The 20,584-nt window shown below is 40.0% G+C and overlaps 3 protein-coding genes across 3 annotated transcripts; all 3 read right to left on the minus strand.

Annotated features, from left to right (window-relative positions):
- Nucleotides 1-404: 404 nt before the first annotated feature.
- LOC139605759 (membrane-spanning 4-domains subfamily A member 15-like) lies at nt 405-4,819 on the minus strand. The gene is made up of 7 exons (XM_071457528.1): nt 4,691-4,819; nt 4,385-4,537; nt 4,108-4,218; nt 2,449-2,505; nt 2,193-2,339; nt 1,985-2,098; nt 405-1,649 (listed from the first exon to the last, which is right to left on the minus strand). Exons 2-7 carry the CDS (start codon nt 4,508-4,510, stop codon nt 1,596-1,598), a joined length of 609 nt encoding a protein of 202 aa, XP_071313629.1. The 5' UTR covers nt 4,511-4,537; nt 4,691-4,819; the 3' UTR covers nt 405-1,595.
- Nucleotides 4,820-7,656: 2,837 nt separating this feature from the next.
- Nucleotides 7,657-12,786, minus strand: tmco6 (transmembrane and coiled-coil domains 6). Its single transcript, XM_071457695.1, has 13 exons — nt 12,574-12,786; nt 11,784-11,890; nt 11,572-11,684; nt 11,295-11,478; nt 11,086-11,190; nt 10,762-10,856; nt 10,548-10,664; nt 10,327-10,441; nt 9,419-9,599; nt 8,684-8,778; nt 8,365-8,532; nt 8,087-8,221; nt 7,657-8,004 (listed from the first exon to the last, which is right to left on the minus strand). The coding sequence occupies exons 1-13, from the start codon at nt 12,662-12,664 to the stop codon at nt 7,981-7,983; spliced, it is 1,530 nt and encodes a 509-aa protein (XP_071313796.1). The 5' UTR covers nt 12,665-12,786; the 3' UTR covers nt 7,657-7,980.
- Nucleotides 12,787-13,100: 314 nt separating this feature from the next.
- On the minus strand, nt 13,101-17,673 carry tcof1 (treacle ribosome biogenesis factor 1). Its single transcript, XM_071457694.1, has 8 exons — nt 17,414-17,673; nt 16,867-16,919; nt 16,693-16,769; nt 16,294-16,352; nt 16,043-16,217; nt 14,195-15,349; nt 13,995-14,104; nt 13,101-13,833 (listed from the first exon to the last, which is right to left on the minus strand). Exons 1-8 carry the CDS (start codon nt 17,519-17,521, stop codon nt 13,792-13,794), a joined length of 1,779 nt encoding a protein of 592 aa, XP_071313795.1. The 5' UTR covers nt 17,522-17,673; the 3' UTR covers nt 13,101-13,791.
- Between the last annotated feature and the right edge of the window lie 2,911 nt (nt 17,674-20,584).

A 20,584-nucleotide genomic window follows, 5' to 3' on the forward strand; every position in this document is an offset into this window, starting at 1 on the left:
AGGTTGATGCCACTTTGCTTCCACAACAGTTTTGGGGAGATATTGAAAGCATTTAAAGACACAGTCAAGAGATAGAAATGAGAACCAAAGGACTAGATCCTGTCTTCCAAATCTAGTCTGAAACCAAAACTGAACTTAATCAACATTTCTGATGCTGATCAGTTTGGTAACACAAAAATTGCCTTTAATTTGGTACCAGGAGTAAACGAATATCCCACCATAAAAAACGAGAGGGTGTGTGATCTGATTATTTGATGGCTAATTTGAGAAGTGGTCCGAGTGTTCTTGCAGGTGCAAACTATTGAGACTGACTGCGTGGCCTGACTTGTGCTTATAGCACATAAGAGTGCTGTCTATGCATAGAGATTTATGTGTGAGTAATTATATGACCATCAATCTGAGCATTGTTTTATTTTTAAAATTGTTTATTTAAGAAACACAAAATACATCACATAGATTACACCAAATATAGCTGAAAGCTAAAGCTAGATCTTTGAAAAGTGGTCTCTGCACAGAGCTGCTTTTCACACATTCCCAGGTTCCCAGGTACACTCTTCATACTAGAGCCATGTAGATGAACATACTGAATTATATAAGCATGCACATCAGGTCAAAAGCTAAGCTATGAATATACCAGATAGATGTATTTATAGTAGCCTACCAATTCATCTGCAAGGAAACTCCAAACTAACGTTCAAATATACTAAATGTTTTGAATATTGCTGAAGTAGCAGTCACAGGTGGACGTGCTGTCCTGGAACCAAGACAGAGCCACACCTGCTCATTCATTCAAAGTCAGAGTGTAAAATGTCTTCAGCTAAGTGCAGTAAACACAGGATCACACTGATGATCAAAAGCTGCAAGCACAGTTTAAATCACGGTAAATGCTCTGCCCAAAGAACGCACATATACTGTAATAATAATGCAGATGATCAGAATTATTGACAACACAAATTGGAGTTTTATGTAATGTTTTATGTGTATCATTGAAATTCTAACTGATTGGGTATGTTTAGATTAAAAAACTGTCATGGCTGGATTTCCGGTCAATTTGGGGATTGTGGAGCAGATGCAAAATGTACTTCTAATGTATTTGAATGTTAATGTAGAAGTATGGTCTTCTGTCTGACCTAACAAATTTTACCCAACCTGTTAGTCTTGAGGCTTTAATTTGAAGTGTAACGTGCACTGTGAACAATGTAATATAAACTAAATGTTGACTATGACCCACATGTTAAGTACACATAAGCCTTGCTAGCGATATTAGTGGTTATTATGTACCCTTAATAAGTGCATGTAAAATATTCATCCCAAATGAGATGACAGAAATCACTTTCATCCCCCAAACAACTTTGGCCAAAAGCAAACAATGCATTTTTCCTTTTAGGACAACTGTAATTATACACACTGTAGAGTGAAGCTTAGTGTAGGCATACAGTAAATAACTAAAAAAGCTGGCAGTAGGGCTATTGCCACTAGGTGACAGTCACATGTAATATACTGTATGGGATCGTGACATGTTTCTCTCCCATGATAGCTGAACAACAGCAAAACAAGTGGTACCTCTTGTAGAAAAGTAACTGAAAAGACTGTTCTTAGTTTGATGTTGTGACATTCTCCGGTGGTGCCGGGATGTGCTGGACAATAACCTGCCGAACATATTGAGGAGGAGGCTGGTTAGAGATGAGGGAAACACGAAGGCAATAAAATGATGACTGACACAAAGCTAGTGAGTGATGGTATTTATCAGATATCATTGTGACAAATGACAAATCTGGCTTCTTCTGGCTGCTGATGTCTTGGGATATTTTATCATTTTTATGTATCAGTATCATTAAGTTATTAGTTTTGATTTAGTCTTCGGTGTCTTAGTCGTAGTAATAGTCTTAGTAGTAGTCTTCTCTTGTTCAAAAGAATCTGTGTTCATTCACTTACATTTACAACGCCTGTTTTAGATGAAGTTACAGTAAAAAAAAATGATTACCTGAGTTCGTGTGGATTTCAGTGCAAGACGAGCAATGGTGCATAAGAACATGAGAAGCACTGACACGCACAGAGAAGACGCGAACAGTAATCCTTCAACACCAAAAAGCTGTTCCTAAAGCAATAGCAAGTGAAAGAAGGAGTTATTCACACACTGTGAAAATGCCCAGGTCATCTTTTATGTCCAAAAAACATATGTTGTAACTCACCACTCTGCTGTAGGCCCATTCCTTCTCCGTTTTGTATCGTGCCGAACTGGCTAAGAAGACATAATGGGAGAAGCAGTATATCCTGTGGCAACTAGAGATTATGATTCCCAAGATGGAAATCACATACATGGCCAAACACACAGTCACCTGAGAAAGATGAGTTCAAAAGATTAAGCAAGTCAATGAGAAGGAAAGACTGCCGGTGACCTAATAAAATAAAAATAAAAATAAAGCACAAAATTACAGACATGCCTACCATCTTCTTGGATGGATGTATCTCAGTGTAGATAGACAGGTTTCCACAGACAAGAAACTTAAAAAAACAAACAAACAAAAAAAAACATTAACAGATCATCACATATTTTCTGTCTGTCATTCTCTCTAAGTATATTTTAATGACTGCATGAAGTGTTGTTCCCATGTCATCTTTCCCACCATGTACTGGAGTTGACAGTTTAAGGTAATTTGATCAAGTCTACCTGAAGGCTCGCTCTTTAAACTTTAAAGCTGATTTTCAAAATGAAGTAATAAGTTTGTTAAAATATAAGCGACTACTTGAGCCCAAGTGAACATGACTTAGAGGAATAGTTTGGCAATTATTCGTGGAAGCCAAGAACTAGATGAGAATTGATACCACTCTTTTGACTGTTTGGTAATAAGGCCGCAGCCAGCAGCCAGTTAGCTCAGCTTAGCATAACGACTGGAAACAGCTATCCTATTCAAAGATAACAAAATCTGCCAACCTGCACTCATCAATATGCTCTTATTTATCTAATCCATACCTCTGCTGGTTGTCTGGTAACCTCCTTTTTCTCCTCCTAAACCAACCCGGTCGAGGCAGACGGCCGCCCACCCTGAGCCCGGTTCTGTTGGAGGTTTCTTCCTGTTAAAAGGGAGTTTTTCCTCCCCCCTGTCGCCAAGCGCTTGCTCTTTGTGGGAACTGTTGGGTTTTTCTCTGTAACAGAGTAAGGTCTTGACCTTGCCCTGTAAAGTGCCTTGAGATAATGTATATTATGATTTGGTGCTATACAAATAAAATTGAATTGAATTGAATTGAATTGATGACAAAACCCCAAAAATCACTGCTCCTGACCAAAAAAATACTCCACTGTATAACCCCTCATAAAACCCCAATGTGTCATTTTTGCCCATTGTTTTTTTTTTGTGATTAAACAAAAGCCTGTTTTAGTGAATAGTGAATTTGAGAGGTGTTGGTTTTGATTTTGTTACCCTTGACAAACATTCTCTGTTAACTTTCTTGCAGCCACTGGTTAGTTTAGCTTAGCAACTGGAAACGGGGAGATAATACAATCCACCTACCAGCACCTCTAAGGCTCATTCATTAAGACTTTTCATCTAGTTTATTTAATCAAAGGAAAATTAAGTGTAATACAGTGACACATTGTTGTTGTAAGGATAGTTATGTGTTGGACTATTTTTTGGCACGCAATAACTTATTTAAGTTTTGTCATCATTATGAGGTTGCCAGGCAACCAGCAGAGATTAAACAGAGCGATGTAATGTGTAAGTGATCTTTATAGGTGCTGTAGCAGATTTTGTTATCTTCATACTGACTCCGGTTAATGTTTCCTCCTGTTTTCAGTCTTTATTCTGAGCTAAGCTAGGTGACTGCTGGTTATTGCACAATATTTACAATTAGGATATTGGAGTGGTATCAATCGTCTCATCTAATTCTTAGCAAGAAAAGGAAAGAAAACATTTTTCCCAAAATCTTAAACTATTTCTGAAATACGATTTTATCAAGTTCTTACGTGAAGTTTTCAGGGGATCTTAGGTGCCACACTGGGGCTCTACATTGTAATTTTTATTAGTGAACATACAACCAATCAAGTACAATATTTCTCCATGTCGCCATTTTCAGCATATCATTGCTAACCACCCAAATGTTATGTACCAGGGCTCCCTGCCAGAAGGGGATGTAGATTCCGTAAGAGGTTGACACATTTTCACTGGCCAGCTGAAATCCCATCAGGAGCTCTGCACAGCCAAAGATCAGAATGACAATCTAGGAAGGAGAAGAGGAAGTATGCACGGCTGTTTGTGCAGCTGCTCTTTCTGTATACATCTATTTCTATACACTTACTTACTAGTTCTAAGCAAACAGTAAAGCACAAGTTGCTATAACTGTCCACTGTCTCATATCAGTGGCCCCGCGTTGTGTGATGTGTTACCCCAAGACTTCTGGGCTCTCTCTGGACAAAGCGATGCAGAGGCTTGCTGGACATCAGCACTGCATGGTCTGGCTCCTGAGTCCCATCTGTTGTTCTCTCTCTAGTTGTTGGCTCTGTGCCCTCCATTGCCAGTAAACTATAGACTGTGTTTTGCTGTGGGAGAAGAGAACAAGAATAAATCGATCCAGATTAATGCTCTCTACAAGAAGAGACAGAACAGTTGTGGTGAAGCAGAGCGACTCCAGATAGCAGCTGCAGAAAGTCATCTAAAAGAATGCAGGGATATATACAAAAACAGCCACCCACCTTGTTTCAATTTTTCAGGCAGAGTAGTAGTGTGAAAGATAACGGGAGGAGAATGTTGTGGGTGGAAAAAGGAAGTGAAGACATTTGAGACTTTTGCTCTTTTTTTCAATGAGGGGAGGAGCTGAAAACTTGGTCAGGCTGAGGCTGCTGGACAGCAGACTACAATGTCCACTGAGTCACTAAATCAAGACTAAATCTCACTGAAATATGTGTGGAAATCCAGGGATGGGAAGACTGCTCTGATGTCAAATGGTTATATCAAAGTTAAAAGTGGTCAAAACCATCTCTGCTGAAATGAATCGAAATCTTGTGGGTAAAGGAGATTTGAAATTTCAAATACTTTCAATCAAAGTCAATACAAAAGCTGACTTTTGACATCATATGAATAAATATGTCTTCCTGCTGAAGCTAGTGCTGTTGATGTAATTGTTTTCAATGAGGAAAGCATAATTTCAATGTCAAACTCGTTAACTCACTGAATCACAAACTTTTCCTAATTTGTTAAACAAACCTCTTTTTCATTTTCTCTTGACTTAGGACAGTTCTTGATTTATCTTACTACTGTTTTGATTAAAATGTTAAAAAATATATATTACAAGGAGATTTGAACTATAAATTTAGAAATTCTGCAGGATGTGGGCAAAAGTAAGGTTGCAGCTAAAGATGATCTTAATCAATATCAACTTGTCCACTGATAATTTTGTAAATACATTGCCTCTATTGATCATAATCAAGAGAGTTGCAATTATTTTCTGTCAATTTTATCTGAAAACAGACTTGTTTCATCTCTAATTGGTTCTGTTCTGTTAAGACGTGTTCAAAAGATGGGCACTGATCAAAATAATTTTCCAGACTAGTAAGATTTTTAAAGGCGTCTTCTCATCATCTGTATTGATGCATGATTATACAGCAACAGCAGAGATAAGTATCCAAAAAGATGGATAAGTAGAAATGATTTACCAGGTGCAATGCCATTATTTATGCTGATCATTATTACCACTGTGCTCATTATCAATCATTTCAATTTCATTAAACAAAATATCTCCTCTTATACAGTCTAATGGGATTCAGAAACATCAGTATATTGTGAACATATTCATGTGTCTGAATTAATTGTGATTTAACAAAACAATTCAATTTACCAGGAGCATTAATATAAATAAGTCCTGGACTTATTATGAATCCCTGACAAAGTCAGTCACATTTTATTACAAACTGATGAGCCAAAACATTAGGACCACCTTTGTCTCATATGTGGGTCCTTTGCATGCCACCCATAAAACCCCAGCCTGTGGTATCTGGCTCCTGGGTTAGCTGCAGATTGTGTGAGGTGGAACGACCGCAGATCAGACTTGCTCCAGCAGATCCCCTAACCTTGACATGTTAATAGATATTCAACATTAATCACTTCATCTGTGTGTGGTTGTAATGTTTTGGCTCATTGGTGTATAAATAAATAAGAATGCTGTCAGCAAACTGAATTCAAAATATTATCTACATCCACAGAATCTTGTTTCCACAAAACAACCATCTCATGTTTGTTGAGACACTGTTAATTCATTTTTCTTATGAATGTACAGTCATTACAGGCATTAAAAGACTGGCTCAAATGCTTCTAAAATCCACCATCATCACAAAACGTGTTTTTCATTATACTCACTCTAAATTTGCAGTTAGTTCATATCAATTACTCCTCTACATTTGTACTTACAGTGGATGTTTCAGATGAGACCTTCATGTGCAAAAATAATAATAACTATTCAATTCAATTCAATTTTTCAATTCAATTTTATTTGTATAGCGCCAAATCATAATATACATTATCTCAAGGCACTTTACAGGGTAAGGTCAAGACCTTACTTTGTTACAGAATAAACCCAACAGTTCCCACAAAGAGCAAGCGTTTGGCGACAGGGGGGAGGAAAAACTCCCTTTTAACAGGAAGAAACCTCCAACAGAACCGGGCTCGGGGTGGGCGGCCGTCTGCCTCGACCGGTTGGGTTTAGGAGAAGATAGAAAGAGGGGGAGGGGGAGGAGAGGGGAGAGAGAGAGAGACCAGGAACAGCTGTGTCGGTAATGGTGTTATCAATAATAATGACAGATAACAGTGGTTAAACTAGAACTGCAAGCAGCTATGAACGGGGTCCAAGCCCCCCACACAGGTCACCCGTGCCCCCCGGGCTACGAAAAAGTTATGCACTTGTCAATGTAATTATGCGTATTCTAACTGGCAAAGGCCGATTGTGGTTTGAATTGGATTTGTTGGAATAAGTCCCGCCCACTTTGATCAATCATCACCAAACTTTATGCCTGCACTTGGAATCAACCTACATTGTGCATACCAATTTTCATACAAATCCCAGCAACCGTTATGACATGTAAACGTCCGTCATTTTTGTCTGATTTGTGTCAAGTTTGGAGCAGAGGCTGTGAATGACCTTCCAAAGGAATATATAGGTTTCATGTTGATAGCATTTTCTTTGACAAAGATTTGCAACAATATGTTTTTAGGTCGTTAAAAACTTTTTGATTTGTCATAACTTTGGAATTTTTTAGAGTGCAACAATTCTTTTGATAAGTTTTAAACAGGCACGTGTGGAGATGTTATGTGCACATTTTCAGGCAGATCAGGTTTAAACTCCACTAGGAGTAGGAGGAAAAGTAAGTTTTGCGTATGTTGCGACTTGTAAAAAAAAATTAATGGATGAAGTGGTCGTGGCCTTTGTCCAGGGAGAAATGTTGCCTTACAAACACTTCCCCCAGCCCACTGCGGGTTTGGACCCCTAATAAAAATCTGAACAATTACAATAGGGTTCCCAGCACCACTGGTACTGGGAGACGCTTTGCTTTGCATATGCATCCCCCAGCCCACCACGGGCTTGGACCCCTAATCAGTCTTCAGTCTCATGTCGTGGTTCTACAAAATGCAACAGAAAAAAAAAAACAAACAAACATGTCAGACCTGATCTGACTATAAATACAATTTTATGTAAAGGTGTGTGAATGAGTGAAAGACTAGAGGTATTAAAAACACATTTGTCATCTTTACAGTAATTAAAATACCACTAGTAACTCACTGGTAACCACCATATCATATTGCATCATATTTAAAGTTATCAAAAAAAAACAAAACAACTTTAAATATATAAACAGCTTCTGTCTGTCAACATTTTTCAGATTGTAAAATGTGCACAAGTCAAAATAGAGAGAAGTTGTCCTGTATCCTCTGGTGTGTCCTCACACACACACACTGTACCCCACAGGTGTGAACTTGATGCGTCTAAATTGACTCAGGATTTTGGGATGTTGTCCACCTGCAACACAACAGGTCAAGTGAGTCTTTTTTGAATTCTGAACTAATTTAACAAAGAGAACTGTATCTGTAAAAGTCTTTACTGTGCAGTCAGATGAGCATGCCAGTAGGTGGTGCTCCAAGAGGTATGCTGCCCTTTGCCTCATCTCTCCTTCACTGTTGTACTGAATGGCCTCCAACAGTGAAACTCCACCATGCCTTACAAACTCATCTGCCACCTAAAAAGGAAAGAGCAGCCAGGAGACATCACTGGTAAAAGATGTAACACAACAGTTGCTAACTGAAAGAGAAAAAGAAATTGTTTGGTTAATGAGCAGCATCATATCATCAGTTGTTCACTAATTTATATAACCTTGCTTACCTGTGGCCTGCTAACTACCAGCATGAAGAGGACCTCCAGACTCAGGGTCACCATTTCTTGGTCGGCCATTTTAAGTGTTGCACAGAGTGTAGACAGCAATCCAAGCCGGGCCAGCTGGACACAGAACTCCTTTTTCTTATGGGCAATATTTGCTAGAACCCGGAGGATCTGACAAGACAGGACAGGCCAGTGAGACAGAAGTGTAACATTGTAGGTGTCTGAAAAATACAGGGTTCAAATTCAATCATTATCTGCCACTATGACTATAGTACACTAGAAAAAGCAATAATAACAAAGTTTGATTTCAGCTTCCACTGACCATTGTATTGATGCCTTTAGAGAAAGACAGAAGCTGGATCAGTCCAGGGACCAAGCTGAGAGTCAGCAGAGCAGAGCAGAAAGCAGTGGAGTGGGCTGGAGCAGAGTGATAGGAAAAGCATTGGAACAGATCACAGTATATACAATATATACAATATGTTCAATATACAATAAATACATCAATCCTTAAGGTTGGTACAGAAGGAAATATTGCTTTGCAAGACATAAGTTAAATGATGACATAACAGTTAAATTAACATAAATATGGCACCAAATATTTTAAAAAGGGATAATACAGGAAAAAAATTCTATTAACAACATAGTACATAATACCCTTTTTTTAAACTACAAAAAACATGTATACACAAAGACAAAGAGCTGATCTCTTTGTACAGGTACTGACAACAGTAACCTTGAGACTAGAAAACTTTAAGCATTCTGATCTACACTGCCAGATGTTTGTATATTGAAGTTAGTGGAGGACAAACACCTATTAAACTAACAAAGCTCATGTCAAAGACGCCCACATGCATTTTATTTAAAAACTGAATGTGTGTGTACAATTGAACAGTTAATTAGTTCTGTTGTGCAAGTTCCCAGAATCTTGTCTATAACAATTCAACTCAATCTAAATTTCAAAAAACTGTCTGAGTGATGTATCAGTAATGATCAAGTGTATAATAAAGGTCTGTTGGTATGAGCCGTTCCACAGGTGACTGGAACAGACCAGTCTAACCTGTGAGGTTGTTGAGGACCCACGCACTCTCCCTGGCCAAGGCTGGCCGGGTGTGTAGGTAGGCCTGAAGAAATGCACACAGAGCAGCCACAAGTTGGACATCACCCACTTGAGTGCTCAGGGTGTCCACCGGGCAGAGGGACAGGAGGTTTCCCACACATCGTAGCAGAGGACAGACAAGCTGAAGGGGGGACAACACATGAAAAATCTTTGTGCTCTGCATCAGCTAAAAAACAGCACTGCTTATTATAGTGTACAGCATATTTTTACCTAAATATTACAAATCATACATGCTACAGTTTGATTTAATACTTAATAAAAAAGTGGGAAAACAATTAATAAATTCTTAAAATTCCTTCAGATAGATCAGATCGGTTTAATGAGGTAATGTAGTTCCACATAGATACTCTTCTTGTTATTGCTTTCATGGGATTGTGGGACACACAAAGAGCTGAAGAACAAGATGAGTAATGCAAGAAACTTCCAAATGCACCTGACAACTACAGTTTCTTCTTCAGTAGCTGGTGAATTTAATGCTTTTCTGCAGCCAATCTCGAATCCCTTATGTCGAATCTTCCTTGACTGCACCAAGCAGAAAAAGCCATGGCACAATCTTTTGATCACTGTGATGAGTGACCTGCTTCAAGCAAGTTTCAAGTCTCTGCAAATCGATTTTCTTACCATGCTGACAAGAAATAAAAAAAAGAGTGCTTGGACGGTAAGAACTAAATGTGAAAACTTAACGTGTGCTTTGGGAAATTGTGAGCTGTAATGAAATCATACACATGATTTTGACACAGGTTTCAAGCATGTAATCAAAACTGAACAAGCAAAAAGCAACAGGAATATTAAAAAGCAAAAAAAAAAAACATTAAGAAATGCTGTATTTGATCCATTAATTTTCCTACCAGCTCGATTCCTTCTTCTTTGTTTCCTTCGGTGACAGCACCACCTACTGACACTAACAGAGAACTGCACTGTGACAGGGCACCGTGGGCCAACAGCTCTCTGTTTCCCTCAGTGCTTCAAGTAAGATAAGGACAGAGGAGACACAGGTCATCACTATTATGATCGGTACAATCACATTAAATATAACAGACATGTGTGGAGAATATCCTGCAGCTCTCACCTGCAAGCCAGGTAGTGCAGACACCATGCGCACTCAATAGCAGGTGCCAGGCCAAACCTCGGGTCAGGAGTCAGGACTGATAACAAGTGGGAAGGTAAGCTGGAGGCCAGGACCATCCTGCAGACAGAGAGGAAGATCCTTTCACAACTGAGGACAGTGTCTAATGTAAGAAGCGCCTTACAAAAGAAGTGACTTTAGCAATTAAAGTCCTTACGGGATTATTTTCTCTGCAGCAGCATCTTTGGCCTGGAGAAGCTGAGAGAGGGTGAACCCCACCCCTTCCACGACTGCTAAATTATGTCTCTGGTTCTGGACATACACAGACATAGTGACATTATCATATTTAACCTTGTGTGGTAACAGGTCAGGGCTATGTGTGTCATCAGATTTCAGTTCAGGTTTTTTTTTCCTTCAAAACTTCTTCAGATTATTTGAAAAATATTTCCTGACATATTATCAAAGGCACAGTGAAGTTTATGGTGCATTAAAGCTGAGGTGTTGTTATGTTGTTTAGGAGCAAAGAATCTTGTTTGGTTACCTCTATACAGTTGGCCAGAGCTGGTATGATTCCCTGGGCCAGGAGTTTCTCTTTTATAATGTCACTGTCTGGGCATAAATTACCCAGTGTGTAGAGACACAACTCCTGTGTACACATGAACACACACACACACACACACAGAGAAAGTCAGAAATCTCTTGTAGAATTAGGTGACAATAAAACACTGCCTGATATGAGTAGGCACTAACAGTGAACTTGGTGCTCTGGCCAGACAGGTAGGTGAGCAGGTAAGGGGTGGCAGGCAGACAGGCCGTGGCCACACTGGCGTGGGGAGAGTGAGACAGCTCATGAAGACACCGCACGGCATGTAGACGGCACTGAGCATTAGAGCCAGTGAGGAGACCAACCAGCAGGTGCATACTATTCTCCAGCCTGGGATGAGAGACAGACGTGGCACATGACAGACAGAGATACAAATAGCAATAGTGTGATTCACACTCATCTGATGTGGTGACACCACCGTACTTGAGGAAGGTGAGCTGTGCTGATGGGTCACGGAGAGCTTTACTCAGGTCTCTCAGGTGGGCCTCCCTCTCAGGTCCGCTGCGTTGAAGCTTGTGGAACAAACTGACCACGTCCTGGGGAAATGTGAGATAGGTTAGATAGGTTCAAATCTCAAAAAACGTTCATTTATTGAACCTGTCATCGAATTGTCTTTCACAACATCTGTCACTCACCTGTTCTCCTGAGGCAGTGTCCATGGTGGCCTCTGGCTGCTCCTCATCTTCATTCAGCAGGAGTCTCTTACTCACCAGCTGTCTGTCTCTGCGGGCCTGTCTCAGTGCTACAGCATTCAACATGGACAAATATCACATTTGTCACACACTTGCTGCCTCAGTCATATTAGAGTAGGCTATCATACTTAGTTGTTCAGTGTAAAGACGCCCTACAAGCCATGAAACTACCAAGTTCAGAGGCAAAGCTGCTCTGTGGATTATTATCATGAACTATGAGAATGTCACAGGAGCTGGAGGATGTATCGGTGTCATACTGAAAACTTTACCAGATATTAACTTATATTTTGCCGGCTTCTGGTTTATTGTTATATGGACAATGTGTTATCTTCTTGTCTTGAAGGCTGTGAATGAGTGATATATGTATTTGTTCAATCTAAGGTTTCAGCAGGGTGAAATATTGAATGGTGACACTGAAGCTGGTTTACTATCATATGTAAACTGTGTACATTAGGAATTTAAATGCAAACTTTTGATTTCATAGCTATAGCCTACATCACTGTCTATATCCCTGATATAGATATAAGTTAAATGTTTTTGCGTTTTCTGACTTTTATACTATGCCTTAATTAACAGAACAACTGCTGGTGGACTTTCAAAGTGGTTCAGTTTCTTCTAAATGAGCCTCTCTTCTCTCTCACCGGTGACCATCGTTGACGTTTTCGCCATTAAGTTAGATGCGCAATAACTTTCAAAACAAACATGTCACATTTTAACGTGAGACCGGTTTCACCTTTTTCGTGCTCTCGCCTCTTTAACCTGAGCTCCTCCAGGCTGTCCCCCTGACGCCCTGCTTTGTGGCGCACTCTGTTTAGTCTCCACATCTGACTCCTCCTGTGGGCTCAGTATCTTAAGTTAGACTCGTTTTGTTGACTTATTTCATGCTGGAAGATGTCACTATGGCTACGGTGCAGAAGCGAGTCCAGAAACCCGGAAGTTCCCGCGTCCTTCTTCTTCTTTTATGGTGGTTGGCGTCCAGCTTATTGGCGCATGACCGCCACCTCCTGCTCAGGGGTGAGGATCAGACAATAGACTTGCAAGCTCACTCCCTCAAATATACTCGGAGGGAACATGTGCCGGATACTTTAACACATTGTTTCAGCCAGTTCAGTTTTAATGGTCTGTTCATACAAGAAGGGAAGACACCCTTAACTAACAGTAGTAAATAGTAGCACATTAATGTGAATGGTATGAATCTGTGTCTGTCTTATTATGCTCACATTAACAGATCTCAGCCAGGGAATTTAAAAAAACTATACCGTTTAATTTGTATTAAAACCACAATGTACAATGTATATATGAAAGTTTTATCAAACAGTTAAAAAATGTCTTTAAAAAAATCAAACTTTCACCCAATACCAAAGCAGGCTATTCAAACAATTTCAACATTATTTTAACAAAGATGAAACTTGTTTGTCTCCACAAAGTCTTTGTCTTTTGTGTCAATTACAAGACAGGTGGAACAGTAGTAAAGTACCACTACAACATACTGACAACATTAATTTACTTATTCTACCTGAATCACTATAAACTCTGAGATGTGGATAGTGATTAAGAGATCCAGGATAGTTTAGATTATAATGGGTAAAGTTTCTCAGACTGAAGCAGAATGAGCTCAAAAGTGACACGTCCACTGAATCAGTGACTGAGGTTCACAAATATCTGAGGAGGAATCATCCATCCCATGAAACAGTGACTTACAATCTCTTTTACATAATCATGCCATTTAAAATGGTCTTTACCATACAAAATATTGAGTAAAAAAAGACAGCTGTGGCACAGTATGCCACACGTGAAAAAGATAAAAATGTACCAAAATAAAAATGTCAATACATCTTTACAGTTTTAAGCAATCCTTTTTAACCATTAAAATACGATTATTAAAATACGATTAGAAATGGTGTGGAGGGCACGTGTTGACTTCATCCTTTGGTTCACCACTGATGAAGAATCAAACATCTTCATCTTCTGTGTTCTTGGAGGATTTCTTCTTCTGTGAAGAAAGAAAGAAAATGAGCAAATGAAGTGATCTGAAGAATCATCTTCGAGCAGTAAAACTGATCATAACTTTTTCTGACCTGACGGTTCATGTTTTCCAACAGTGACATCAGTCTGTAACATATCAAACTGGTGAAGTGTACAGTATTGCGGTACCTTTTTGTGGGTGTCACTGGAGGGTGTTTGGAGCATTTGTGTTGCTGTGGCATCTTGGACTGAAACTGCAGGCGATTCTGGGATCTCAGCTGATTTCAACTTGCTTTTCTCTGAGAGAATGACAAATGAAAAAGTGAAAACAAACGTACAGAAACGGAAAACTTGCATGTAGTTATGATTTGTGTAATTTATCTACTGACTTTTCTTCTTCTCTGTTGGAGGACTTGGTGTCTCGGGGTTGGGTGGAGGTAGCAGCTCTGTGTCAACTGAATTATTTTTCAAGGATGAATCCTTTTTCTTTTTCTTCTTCACTTCAGTATTCTCCTTCGCCTTTTCCTCTCTGTCACTGCTCTCTGTCGTTGTCATTGTTACATTTTCTTCAACAATCTGCTCTGACGTCTCCTCATTATGATCAGCTTTGTTCTTTTTTTTCTTTTTCTTTTCTTCAACTACCTGCACAGAATTTTCTTCCTCTGGATTTTCTTTTTTCTTCTTTTTTGCTTTTTTTTCTTTAACTATTTGCTCAGAATTTTCTTCGCAATCAGCAGCCTCCTTTTTCTTCTTCTTTGCTTTCTTTTCTCCCGCTATCTGCTCCGTATTTTCTTTTACTTCTTCCACTATCTGCTCTGCCTTCTCTATTGCTTCCTCCGCTATCTGCTCTGAATTTCCCTCACAATCAGTTTTCTCCTTTTTCTTCTTCTTCTTGTGTTTCTTTTCTTGTACTATTGTCTCTGAAATTTCCTCATTATCAGCATCTTTCATTTCTTCTCCAGTCTCTTTCTTTTTTCCATCTCCCTTTCTTCCCTTTGTCTTTTTCTTCTCCTCCACAGGTTTATCGTCACACTGCTGCTCTGTGACTTCATTCTTCTCTTTCCTCACTTTTTCTTTCCCACCTTCACTAGTCTCATTTGCATTCCCTTCAACCTTGGCTTCTGTTAGCTCCTTTTTCTTCTTCTTCTTCTTCTTGGGCTCAGATGTTGTCTCATCATTTTTTTCATTACCGGGAGTCGTCGCGATTTTTCTCTTCTCTTTCGTTGGTGTCTGTTTTGAAGGAGAGAGAGTGGTTGCAGCAGCTTTGTCTTCTACAGCGTTGAAGTCTTGCTCTTGGCTCGGGGGGGCAGAGGAGGTCACAGGTGCAGTCTTTTTTGGGCTGCTCTTCTTGCGTTTGCTGTTCTTTGTTGGTGTCTCTGTTATAGCTTTTTCCGCCACCTGTTCGATCTTTTCAACTGTGCCGGCATTCTGAATGGCTGTTTTTGTGGGAGGCCTTGCCCGGGGTTTTCTGACTCTCGTTTTCTTGGGTGGTGGTGCAGAGGAGTCCAGAGCGTTGATGTTCTCCATCTTGGCTATGTCAGCCTCTGTGAACAGAGTAAACAAGGTGAAGACATTGGACAAACATGGCTATGTGAAACAAATATTCAAAAGAAAACATCAATGGCAACCACAAAGCTACTGTACACAACTCTGAATGAAATCACCGTTTTCCGTGGTGAGGTTATTCATGGGTGGTGCTGTCCTGTCTGGTGGTTGTCTTTCTCCCTTTAAGTGAGAGGACCCAGATCTCCCCGTCTTTTCATATCCTACCTTTTCCTGCATTTTCCACACCTCTTAACTTTCTCCACCCTTCATTCTGTCTCTTTCCAATGTGAAAGCCTCCCAAAACAACCTTCCAAATTGAATTTCCCCTGGGGGACCTAACTCCTTGAATTGTTTCAGCCTCACTCACTCACTCCAGTGAAGTTGGACTTGCTTTGTTGTGCACAAAGTGACAGGAAAGAGTGTTTGAAACACTCAACAGCAACATGTCTTTCTAAATAGAATGACACCCTTGTGCACAATTATACGCAGGCTATGTTGCGAATGGTTTCTGTCTTTAATGTGGACTTCAGTGCTGTATTTTGGTATAAAACAAACCCTAATTAGCTTCAAAAGCACTTCACAAGCCAAGTGTTTTTTCTTCACCTCATCACCACACATACACACACACACACACACACACACACACACACACACACACACACACACACACACACACACACACACACTCTTACCTGTGAACTGCAGGACCAGTTTCTTCCATTTCTCAACATCCAGACTGCTGTCAGAGTCTGAATCATCTCCACCAACAGCTACAACTCTGTCCTTTGTTTGGGTCTTTGATTTCTTCGCCTTGATGACATTTTCTGCAGACTTTCCTTCACTTTTTTTCCTTTTTGCTGGCACAAGCTAAAAAAAAACTATCTCCTTAGTAAAGTTTAAGAATTGATACATTAAATAAAATGCAAACAGACTAAAAACTCACCTTCTTTTTTTGTGTCTCTGTTTTCTTTCCCGGTTTATCCTTCTTTTTCTTTGGCAAGGCTAGACATAAAAAGTGTAGAATGGGTTAAAATGAATTCAAATACTCCAACAGGCTCTACCATTCAGTAACTGCGGACTTCTATGGCTTAATCATGCTAAAAGTATTTAATAAGCATCAGCGGAGGTGTGTCTGCAGCAGCTCTGCACAAAAGCCTTAACTTTCAGATAACTAATGAATTCAAGTTTGAGGAACTGTGCATAATGTCCAATTTAAATCCCTCAAGTTTGGACCAAAGATTAACCAGACGGAGAAAAACATCTTAACCCATAACAAGTTAATTGTTTTCGACTTTGTCAGTGGAATATCTAAAGTCAGTTTTGGGGAAAGAAGCAGTCACACCTTTAGTTGGAGTCTTTCCTTGTTCTTGAGACTTGGTGTGTTTGGCCGAGTCAGACTGCCTTTTCTTTTTGGAGCCTCTGTCAGGAATAAAAGCAGTATTTAGAATACATCTCATTACAGCGAAAGATCAACGTGGGTGACCTCTGAAAAGAAGGACTAAGAAATCATACTCACTTAAACCATGAACTGTAGATCTCCAGTAATGATGCAGATATCTTTGTCTCGCCCTGCAGAAAATGTAAAAAAAAAAAAAAACATTAAATAGAAACTGAAGAGTATATACACATATAGTAATGACTTTATTTTGACATTTTGTTATTAAATGTGATTTAGTTCTAACGGCATTTGAATGCACATAAGAAAAGAAACTACTGTTGAAAAAAAAATCTTAAAACTGGTGGTAAGAAAACAGCTTCACAGAAGAGTGTAGGAGTGTGAGTAAAGCTGACTACCTTTGAGAAGTGTCACTTTGGATGAATAAATACCGCTGCACCACTGTTTTATATCTCCTGTCTGGTTTGTTTAGCTCTCTCCTGTCTCTGTGCTGCTGTCTTTATTGTGACTCGGGTGTGCGGATTAAATTTAGCTTGAAGCTAACTCGAGCACACGATTGTAGCATTTGCTGCATCTGTCAGTCACACTGCTGTGCTGCACTGACACTGTTACAAACACTGTGTGTGTGTGTGTGTGTGTTAGTGTGTGTGTTAGTGTGTGTGTGTACCTGTGGGCTGTGCCTCTCCAGCTCGTCAGCAGCTGAGTGGAAACCATGCTCCTTCAAATGGCGGTAGATCAACTGGATCAGCTCGTTTTTTGATGCATTTACGGACATGTCCGACACGCGGGGAAGCCGACAAATGAACACGCAAAAGTAACCGAAGAGTATTTTTTATATCAAAACTGGCCACATACTGAATAACCGCTTCTCAACTGAAACACGCATGTTAGCAAGTTGAACTTTGAACTTAGGAAGCAGTTCCGTTTACTGCTGCAATGTACTATGGGAGCTGTAGTACTTCCCCCCCCCCCACGAAACAACCGCTATTCAGCCCATGCTTCATGTAATCTTTTAAAACAAAGCATTGCCATGCTAATATAAGATATCACAATAAGTTATAGATGTTATAAGACCGTCTGTGGTACTTTGTAGTTTCAGGCCAGCATCTGTTAGTGATGATGTCTGTGCCTGTGCAGATGTTTCAACTTGACTTTTCATCTTATTTGGGTTTTTTTTTTTTTTTTTTAACAGAATATCACATTGGCTGTAGTACCATACTGAGCCAGTAAAACCATCCAACAAAGACCCTCTGTCTTTCCTACGATTTTGCTCGATTTGAGCTCGGTTTCAGCTTAGTTTCATATCCTCTCCCCGGTTGGAAATCTAACAGACAAGTCACTCCCGTAAGCCAGTCAAGGCTTGTATGATTTGGATCCGTCTCATAGGTAATTTTCCACAGGGGCAATCAGATTTTACTGGAAGAGATCAACTGGAAAAGGCTGGACTGTTATTCCTGCAAATTAGTGATCTGATCTGTCTCTCTGGAGATATGAATGTAGACTTCCTGAACCATAGGCCTCAAGGCTTTTAGAGTTTTGGTGGTTCTACATCTCTGAGAATTTATGGCATTCTCCCACTGGCTCTTAGTAAAAGCTCAGACAAGTCTCATTTAATTTACAAACTAGTTTTTGTAGTTTGTTTAGTTTTTTTTGATTTACAATTCTTTCAGTCGTGTAAGCAATGTGTGCTTGAAACATGTAGGCTAGTCTTAAAGGTTTTGAAATAGCCTGCACATTTTCAAAATGTCAGGTCCCAGACTAAACTTAACTTGTGTCCAGGATGTGAAAGGTTCCCGAGAAACATGTAGTATCACAATGACTTATTTCTTAATGGCAACTTCTTCATTCACCTGAGCGCACCAGTTTCCTTCCACTGTCCAAACACATGCAAGTTAAATTGTCTGTCTATGATAAACTGCTGACTCTGTTCTAGGGATACTGTAGGGTGAGTGGAAATAGATAATACATATGGATGGAGGGATGAGAGGAAACTCAAATTAAGTCATCATGTTGTCTGTGGTTGACTTCTTGTCCACCTGGCACATGGTTTCTTTTGTAGCGAGCAACGCAAGTCCAGAAATGCCCAGATGTAATGCGTGCAGATACTAAAAGGTGAGAAATTAAAGGACAGAGCCAACATAGACCACTGACTCATACATAAGGAAATAACACCAGTATTATCCTGTTAGTATTAAAATAAACCTCCTCTTCTTGTTCCTTCTGGCTGCCATTTTAACAATTTCTCTTGTGGCTCTAGGTTTTTTGACTCAGCTCTCCTCTTAAATCCATTCATGCTGGAAAAACATCCTCCAACCACAGAGCCAGACGACCCGCAAACTATCCAATCAAATGAACAAATCAGAAACTTTTCAATAACTGCCAGGAAGATCAGTCTCCTGTCGATCAGGTGTATTTGGATAAAAACACACCTTTTTTTTTTTGTCCGGTTGGCTGGTTTGGGAAGAACTTAAAGGTGTCTGGGCACAAGAGGCTGCCAGGGCGTAGATCTGAGAGAGCTGGTGGTGAGACCTTGGGTCAAACTAGAGGAGAGTATTGAGTAAGCAGGGGGTCAGTGGGAGCAAAGCGGCTGAAAGAGCCCCATTCATTGGGCAAAACCAGGAAAGCAGTGAGTATTCCAAATCCAACGTCAGTGCTCAGTGATTCTCACTAGGCTTGATTTCACCATTTCGCACAACCCCTTGCCCCCCAAAACACACATGCACACACCATCGGTTTGGCCAAAGGAGCTGGTTATGAGGCTGACTCAGCTCCCCATTTTCAGAGTGTTGATGGGACAGACCACCAAGGCTTTATGGAAGAAAAACTATTTGTAAACCGGGAACTGTCATATTTTCTCAGTCCACTTTCCCTCTAAACATCAGAATATGTTGAATTAAATCTGGCATGCGATAAATTGCATTTTAGAGAGTGAGGTAAAGTTACTGGAGAGAAAAAAAAAAATAGGCAGTGACCAAGAGGAGAAAAAAAGAAAAGAAAGAGGCATTTCCCTTGGCTTTGATGACATGTTGCTGTAAAACTGACTGGGATATTTGTACAGGTTACCCTTGTAAATGGCAGACTGTTTTACAGGAAATAAATCTACTTTACATTCCACACATTTAGCTGCTCACATCTGTGCTCACCCTGCAGGTAATTACCTACAACTACAGCCGGTCAGATTTGTTATTGCTGGGGACCTTTAATGTTTCACAACCTGTCAGTGCTGCCACGTTGGTACAGTTGTAAAACAGATTAAGGAAAAACGCATGGAGACGAATTAATAAGCTATCCCATTATTTGAATATAAGCCTACATAACTGATTGGTTCATTGAATAAAAAAGTAACAACAAGGAAATGTCAAATATACCTACAGGGTCCCATAGTGATTGCTCACTGAGTCTGTTTCAGATGTCCGTCCAGGTGGCTCTGCTGGAGGGAAGTAATGAAGTGTTGTGCCTGGCCTTCCTGCCCAGGTGCTGCTGCAGCTCCACCAGAGCCAAATCAAACACAACTACGGTCACAGGCTGAGGCCAGTACTGGAGCCCTGGACTGTCGCCTCACCTGTGAGGTCCCACCTGGTAAGACATAATGTGTGGACATCAGAACGGTTATGGAGAGAAAGAGAGAGGAGATTTTAGCTGATTACAACTGAATGCTCTTTTTGAAACAGATCTTACTCTTCATGTGACTCATTTTCATGCGTTTTTTTTAACCTCTATGCACAGATGACCTGCACTTACCCACACCCACATGTGTCACTGAGAGAAACTGGAGCGCTGGTATTAGCTGGTACTTGATTATGCTGTTATTACAGTTCATTTTTTTTCATTTTCTCTA

The sequence above is a fragment of the Trachinotus anak genome, unplaced genomic scaffold (assembly GCF_046630095.1).
Source record: "Trachinotus anak isolate AG129_WGS33_773 ecotype Australia unplaced genomic scaffold, CSIRO_AGI_Tana_v1 ptg000021l, whole genome shotgun sequence".
Classification (NCBI taxonomy): domain Eukaryota; kingdom Metazoa; phylum Chordata; class Actinopteri; order Carangiformes; family Carangidae; genus Trachinotus; species Trachinotus anak.

Bases quoted from the DNA above. Each gene is read 5' to 3' on its own strand.
- tcof1 (XM_071457694.1), bottom strand. From the start codon at position 17,521: ATGTCCGTAAATGCATCAAAAAACGAGCTGATCCAGTTGATCTACCGC. The intron at 16,218-16,293 runs GTGAGTTTTTAG...GTTTTTTTTTAG, and splicing joins CAGAGACACAAAAAAAGAAG to CTTGTGCCAGCAAAAAGGAA. The intron at 15,350-16,042 runs GTAAGAGTGTGT...CTCTGTTCACAG, and splicing joins ACTGGTCCTGCAGTTCACAG to AGGCTGACATAGCCAAGATG.
- tmco6 (XM_071457695.1), bottom strand. From the start codon at position 12,664: ATGTGGAGACTAAACAGAGTGCGCCACAAAGCAGGGCGTCAGGGGGAC. The intron at 11,891-12,573 runs GTGAAACCGGTC...TGAATGCTGTAG, and splicing joins GAGGCGAGAGCACGAAAAAG to CACTGAGACAGGCCCGCAGA. The intron at 8,779-9,418 runs GTTAGACTGGTC...ACTCTGCTCCAG, and splicing joins GGTCCTCAACAACCTCACAG to CCCACTCCACTGCTTTCTGC.
- LOC139605759 (XM_071457528.1), bottom strand. From the start codon at position 4,510: ATGGAGGGCACAGAGCCAACAACTAGAGAGAGAACAACAGATGGGACT. The intron at 2,506-4,107 runs GTACATAACATT...TGTTTTTTTAAG, and splicing joins CCTTCTGGCAGGGAGCCCTG to TTTCTTGTCTGTGGAAACCT. The intron at 2,340-2,448 runs GTAGGCATGTCT...CATCTTTCTCAG, and splicing joins TACATCCATCCAAGAAGATG to GTGACTGTGTGTTTGGCCAT.